At 40.3% G+C, this 7,349-nt stretch overlaps 1 protein-coding gene across 1 annotated transcript; it reads right to left on the bottom strand.

The window, feature by feature from the left end:
- Positions 1–1,671: 1,671 nt before the first annotated feature.
- On the bottom strand, positions 1,672–7,097 carry LOC100914943 (NTF2-related export protein 2). Its single transcript, XM_031944423.1, has 4 exons — positions 6,928–7,097; positions 5,268–5,354; positions 4,046–4,190; positions 1,672–2,465 (listed from the first exon to the last, which is right to left on the bottom strand). Exons 1-4 carry the CDS (start codon positions 6,934–6,936, stop codon positions 2,287–2,289), a joined length of 420 nt encoding a protein of 139 aa, XP_031800283.1. The 5' UTR covers positions 6,937–7,097; the 3' UTR covers positions 1,672–2,286.
- Between the last annotated feature and the right edge of the window lie 252 nt (positions 7,098–7,349).

The raw sequence follows: 7,349 nt of genomic DNA, 5'->3' as shown, positions 1-7,349 counted from the left end.
CTTAACTCTGTCACTTACTGCCAGTGATTTTAGGTCATCACTTTTACTTTTGGATTTTATCTATGAAAAGAAGGGGTTACACTAGATGGCCCCTGAAGTTATTCTTAGCTCTAACCTCTGACCCTATGAGTGCTGGACTTCAGGTCAGAGGTTTAAATCCCAGCTGTACCACTTACTAGCTCTGTGACTTTGTGTGAAGATGTTAGAATAGTCTCCTTCGATGCTATCTAGTCTTATGAATAAACTTCCTACATTTATTTTGGATTTCAGGGTTCTAAAACTGACACTATATGTAACTATTAAAATTACAAAATAAAGACAGAGCAGATTGAAGACTATTTTTTTCCTTTTAAAGTCTGGAAAAGAGATTAGCAAAGTAAGTTCCCACATATTGAAAAGTTTAGAGATAAATCCATCTGCTCTTTTGAAGTCTGTAGGCTTATGAAGATCTGCTTTTCTCCATTTTATTTTATATAAACAACTATCTTGTCGAAAGCAATTCTACTTTGTTTTACATATCTATATATATTCGTAATGGTTTTTATTTTCTTGCTTTCACAATGAGTGGGGCAGAAGACTAAGGAAAGGAATTTGGAAATAACTAACTCTCTAGTAAAGACCATCTGTTATATGAAAGCAGCTTTTTTTCCCCAGTGGGCAAATCATCGTGATATTTAAACAACTTCATCTGGACTCAGGATTTCATAGGTGTTAGAAAATCCTGATGACACTTTCTCTATCAAAGCACCTTGACACTTCACTCTACAACTTCTATTCCTAGACAGCTGTGTGGCTACTGAGAGGATACTGAGTTGTTCAAGATGACACAGCCAGTGTGGAGCAGAGGCAGGACTGAACTCCTGATTCTCTGGCTAAGTCTCTAATCACTCATCCTTGCTGCCTCTTTTTAAACAACTTCAAAATTCAAAGGAAAAAGAATCCTGTTAAGTTAGCAGAATGTCTCCATATGAAATATAGAAGTCACTTCTCTTGCTGAGGATTACCAAGTGAATTTAGGGCCACATTATAAATGAAAGAGCCTTGAGGAACAGAGGGAAAAGGAAATCATTCAAAGGCACCAACCCACCCTTTGAATCCACAGATTACTACATTAGAACTTATTGCTTTCTTTTTTTTTTTCTATACACTTTCATTTTGGATATAGCCCACCTTTAGCTAGATGCTAACCACTCCAAAACACTTTACTCTCCTTTTGGCCAGTGAAAACGCAATGTAGTCAAAACTTTTGGGAAAGTCATCTGGCAGTACAGTGGAAATTACAAAAACAAATCACACCCTGCTTCAATAATTTAGTTTTGGGCAACAGACCCTAAAAGGGGGAAAAATACTATGTCCAGAGATGCTTAAAGTGGCATCATTTGTAATTTCAAAAACCTGGAAGCAGCATATCCACTATAGAATACTTAAGACAAATTATGCTATGTGAATATAACAGCATACCACAAGTGAATAATTAAGATAAACAAACGTGAGGAATATTAAAGGAATGTGAGGAAAAAATTCTTTATGAAACAGTACAAAGGGAAAACTAAGCCCCAGAGGAAAAAGTCTATATTAATTACAATCATAAAAAAGGAAAAGTGATGAGAAAAGGGCAAAGAAGCTGATGGATGAATACTTGGAGTAACTAAAAAATTGAGCCATTTATGCATTCAAAGTTTTTTATTCAAATACTTATAGTTTCAAAAAGTTTTGTTCTTTTGGTTTTCAATATTTACTTTTTAAATTCATTAAACATCAGAATCTGAACAATATTTCACAAATAAATTTCCAGAATATTTGAGGAGTTATGAAAACCCAGTAAAAAACAGCAGTTTTGATTGTCCTGACTTAGATTGCTCCTAAATTGAAGCTATTTTCATGTTTACCGAAAGGAGACAAGTGTTTGTATATCCCCTGTGCAATGAGAAGGGCCCATGGGACACAAAGAATGAAATTTTCCTTGGATCGGATTTATAATCTTTGTAATCTTGGTGATCTTTTAACAAAGGTAAGCAGTTAGCATTTTAGTGACAGAGTTTTTAAAAGGCATGTTACAGACAAACACAAGTCCACTGCTTTTAAAAGTGACCCTAAAAGTTGCTAGTGGGAATTTAAGTCATTTTTACACAGACATGCCAGCTCTGACGCACCCTGGGTTCACAGAACTTCTGAAATGAACTGGACAACAGGAAAACATGAATGAATTTGTAACATTTTAAAGCAAGAATACTGGATGGAGCATTTGGGCCAGAGACCAGAGAATCTGGCCATTTTGGGCGAGATCTAACTAGTCCAATCCTGGAAACGGAAGCAGTCGCTTGCGATCTTCCACACGGTGCTGTTTGGAGTGACTTGGGCGGTCAACAGGAAATTCTGGTTGAAGTAGCGTTGTTTGTTCCCATCAAATTTTACCGTCCCACAGGTCACCACGAGGACGGTCGTTTGGCTCTGCGTGGCTTGCTCTACAGGAACAGGGAGGGAATGGTGACACCCATAAAAGCAGATTTTTCAGTTAGATACAATAGGACCCAAATAGTCTCTCCTCTTTCCAATCCCAATTCCTAAGGCACAAGTTGGCTCTCATGAAAGTTGCCAGCCTAAATGCCACCTGGCACTCCTTAGTGCCTCTAGGGCAAAGCACAAGCTCCCAGGTTGGTATATAAAGTTCTTCACCATCTGGCTCCAAAGGCCCTTTGGATAGGGGTTTCTATGGATCCCCTTAAAGCCCTCTCCTATTTGCTGTTCTGTAAAGTCAGCCCCATCTCTGTCTTCACACAGGTGGTATCTCTCCTGTTTCCCTAATATTGATTCCAGAATATCCTCCCTTCCTCAGCACTTCTGCCTTAATATTTCTTTTCATTGAAGTTTTAGCTCAGGTACCATACAAGGCCTTGCCTGATTTCCCCCAATGATGGTACCCTTTCCCTCCTGCAATTATCTCAGGTCTCTATAACATGCTATTTTCCCTGCTTAAGGACAAAATGAGCTCTCCTGACCCTTCCCTTCCCTCTTCTTCCTTCCTTCCTTCCACAGGGTCTTTGTATTCTAACTAGGAAAACTCCAGTATTATCATAGAGGATGTATAGATATCCAGTCTGCACTCTCTGACTTACAAAGTCAGAAAGCTAAATGCCACAAGTGCATCCCAAAGACATCTCAAAGACCTGTTTCTTCTAGGTGGATATAAAGTATATAAAGTTGAAGATTCTATACAACAGAAAGCCTGCATTTCACATGGTGTTTTGAACCCATCTCGTTCACTTTGCTCCCTGGCAAGCTCTTTTTTGCTGGGGGAACTCGTCATCCAGAAATAGTACTAGAAGAAGAAAAGAAAGATTTATGGCCCACCTTGGGGAAGGGCGGGGGGGAGGGGAGGGAAGATCATGAAATATTGTCACAGTTTGAGTCTAGACCTAAATTACTTTTTTGAAACATTAAAGGACTCTAAGAAATTTGAATACATTATTCGGCAATTCTGGGTAACTCTCATCTAGACTTTTTAGGGCACAGCAGGCAAGTATTTACTTAGGAATTTATTTTGTTCTTTTTCCTGCACCCAAAGTCCCATTTAGGCCCAATATCTCACTGCAATGGGCCAGGTAAACACATGAATCACCACAAACAAGAAACTAGTTCAGGATATATAGAGAAAAAATTTTTAAATGGAATAGTTTCAAGGCCAAATATGTGGCTACTGAATGACTCTAAAGTTTTATCCCCTCCTGAAATTTCCCTCCTTTCATGAGCGTCTCTGATTTGCTTCAGCTCACCAACTTAGTTAGGGAGCAGCGCTCCCTTTGAAGAGATTGCAGATCATTAGATTGTCGAGCAGTGCCCTTCACACCTCTATTTTCTCATCTGCCAAATGATGGGGCTGAAATAGAAGGTCCTTTTCCAGGTTTTAGGATTCTTGAGTTTGTTTTAAGATGACTAACTCGTGATCAAATACAAAATTTTTCAACAACCTACTTTGAATAATTAAAGTCTAATGTTAGCACTTAGGAACAAAATGTTAACTGCATGAGAAAACTCCTGATCTTACCATGCACAGGTTGGCAGTCTACCACACTGATCTGAAATTCGCTGGAAGGCAATGTCTCAAAAAATTCATTCAAAGCATTAAGTCCAGATATGGCATTTCCATTCCAAACTAAAGTAGCTGTATCAAGGTACAATCTAGTCAACACCTAAAGAGAGAGAAAGAGAGAAAGAGAAAGAGAGAGAGAGAAAGAGAGAGAGTTAGTTCTATTCTTTGCAAATTTTTTTTTACATCAAGTCCACTTGTCTTCTATCTTTAGTTAATATTTATTTTCCTAATTTCATGCCACCAATTTTACTGTAGTTCTACTCAATTTAGCCTTTAGGTAAAGTGACTAATGAACAAAAGGCATAGAAAGAAAAGAACTTACATAAACTGGGTATAGGAAAGGTTGGGGATTATAAGTGTATAATGTCAATCCAACTGGGCTATGTTGTATCTAATGTTATCAATGTAACCAAATATGGGGGAGAAATAATAGCTAGTATTTACAGAGGCTTTAAGGTCTACAAAGTACTTTACAAGTTTTATCCCATTTTATGCTAAAAAACCTTTTACAGTTGAGGAAACTGAGGCAAGTAGAAATTAAGTGACATGCTCAGGGTTACACAACTAGTTATGTGAGTTCATACTGGAACTTAGGGTCTTTCTGACTCTAGGTCCAGAGAGATGGAAGAAGGGAGGGAGAAATGAATAAAGGAACAAAGAAAGGAAGGAAAGAAGAGAAAGGAAGGAACAAATAAAGAAAAGGAAGGAAGGAAAGGAGAAGGGAGGGAGGGAGAAATAAATAAACATAGGAATAAAGGGAAAGAAAGAAAAAAGAAGAAGGAAGGAAGGAAGCAAGCAAAGAAGAGGAAGAAACAAACGAAAGAAAATCAGGTAGCTGGTAGACTCTCACCAGCATTATCCTATTTGGCACTCTGACTTTGAAGTCACACGACCTGGGTTCAAATCCTACCTTTTTTTTTTTTTTTTTTTTTTTTACTCCTTGTGACAGTAGGCAAGTTGCTTGACTCTTTTGAGCCTCAGTTTACTTAATTATAAAATGAAGCGATTAGGCTAGAAAGCTTCAAAGGCTGAATATCTCTAAATCTATGGCGAAGTAACAGAAAACAACTAAAATTAAATAGAAAGAAATATCTACTCACTTATGTAAAGCAGCTGCAAAGGCTGTGAGAAAAGGCAAAGGATCTCAGTTGCTTTTTTAAGCATCTATAATACTCACCCTTCTTCTTTTATCTATGGTCTCATAGTAAATATTGACAAACTCTTCAGCAGCTCTGCAAGCCTGATCTGCATTGGTTTTAAAATCCTAGAAGAAAGTCAGCATACACAGTTGGAAAAGTTTGAAAAACTCAGCATATACCTGGAAAACCTCAGCATATACATTTATGAAAGTTGGAAAAATTCAACATATACACTTATAAAAGCTGGGAAAACAGCTTATGTACTTATGAAAGCTGGAAAAACTCAGCATATACACTTAGAAAAGCTGGAAAAACTCCACATTTACACTTATAAAAGTTGGGAAAATTCAGTATATACTTGTAAAAGTTGGAAAAATTCAACATATATACTTACGAAAGCTGGAAAAACTCAGCATATACACTTATCAAAGTTGGAAAAACTCTATATACACTTATAAAAGCTAGGAAAGCTCCACAAAGACACTTATAAAAGTTGGAAAAATTCAGCATATACACTTATAAAAGCTGGGAAAACAGCTTATGTACTTATCAAAGTTGGAAAAACTCAGCATATACACTTAGAAAAGCTAGGAAAACTCCACATATACACTTATAAAAGTTGGAAAAATTCAGTATATACTTATAAAAGTTGGAAAAATTCAACATATACTTATAAAAGTTGGAAAAATTCAACATATATACTTACGAAAGCTGGAAAAAGCATATACAATTATCAAAGTTGGAAAAACTCAGCATATACACTTAGAAAAGCTAGGAAAACTCCACATATACACTTATAAAAGTTGGAAAAATTCAACATATATACTTACGAAAGCTGGAAAAACAGCATATACACTTATCAAAGTTGGAAAAACTCTATATACACTCATAAAAGCTAGGAAAACTCCACAAAGACACTTATAAAAGTTGGAAAAATTCAACATAGACACTTGTAAAAGTTGGGCCAAGTTCATCTCACCTCTACATGAGTATAACAGCTTTAGAAACTTAAATGACCTCTGAGGTCATCTCTAGATTTAGATTTCTGTGTGTGAATTTGAAAGTCATTTTCCCCCTCTAAGGCTGGTTCCCCTTTTGTAAAACGAGGGAGTACAAGTCGACGGCCTCTGAAGCCCCGTCAGTCTCAGCCTCAGTTTCCCCTCCGAGAGCTCCGATGGGATCTGAGGTGATCCTAAGACTCGGAAGCTGTGATTCCGTAGTTCTGGTGTGCACGGACATCCCAAGGCCTCTCCTGGGCCCACAAGCTCCTAGCACCTGGCCCGTGTCCACACCCACTCACTTGAGGGGAAGGTGTTTTTAAGAAGTTAAACTCGCGCAGGTAGAGCAGGAGGCCACACCTTCACTCCCGCCCCGAGCCGGTATCGCGCCACCTTTTCAGTAGGTGTGGCCCCGGGCCCGCCCCCACCGACCCCGATCCCGCCCGCCCTTGGACTCTTCCCGGCTGTCAGAGGCTCACGCGGCCTGCCCGGAAAGGATCCGGTTCGAGAAGCGGCGGCGGCTGGGGGTTGGGAAGGGGAGGGGAGGCCGAAGCCGAAGGGGGGGGCGGGGGGGGGGGAGGAAGAAGAGAGAGCGGGAAGGCGGCCCCACCGCACCTCAGGCCCCGCTCCGGGACCGGCGGGACAGGTGGTGCCGCCCTCGCTCCCCTCCCTATCGACACGACGGCACGCTAGAACTTACTACAGCCATTGCTGCTTCCTAGCGAGAAAGCAGTTTGGGCAGATCGGGGCTTGAGGCGAGGTGAGGCGACAGCTCAGTACACTGAAGAGGTAAACTTGAATTCTTCTAGAAGCTCTTCCGGCTCTCACCGGTTCGCCCCGCCTCCTCCAACTCTAGGAGCACTCCCGGTCCGCCTCTTTCTAACGTAGCAGTTTTCCCGCCGCTGATTGGCCAGCTGAGCCTCCGGACCCCGTCCAATGGGCATGAGGTGGGGCCAATGAACGTCCAATGAAAGACAAGAGATGAGGCTTCTGGGCAGGGCTTGTCTGAGGGAATATTCACGAGGAAAAGTCAAATCAAAGGGACAGAGAGGTAGCCCGTTAGTTAGCCTCGTGGTGTGGGGGCCGAAGGTATCTGTACCTATCAGACACGGGCCATTTGCC

The sequence above is a fragment of the Sarcophilus harrisii genome, chromosome X, assembly GCF_902635505.1.
Source record: "Sarcophilus harrisii chromosome X, mSarHar1.11, whole genome shotgun sequence".
NCBI lineage: Eukaryota > Metazoa > Chordata > Mammalia > Dasyuromorphia > Dasyuridae > Sarcophilus > Sarcophilus harrisii.
Note: the sequence above shows the minus strand (reverse complement) of the source record. Positions and strands in the feature narration are given on the sequence as shown.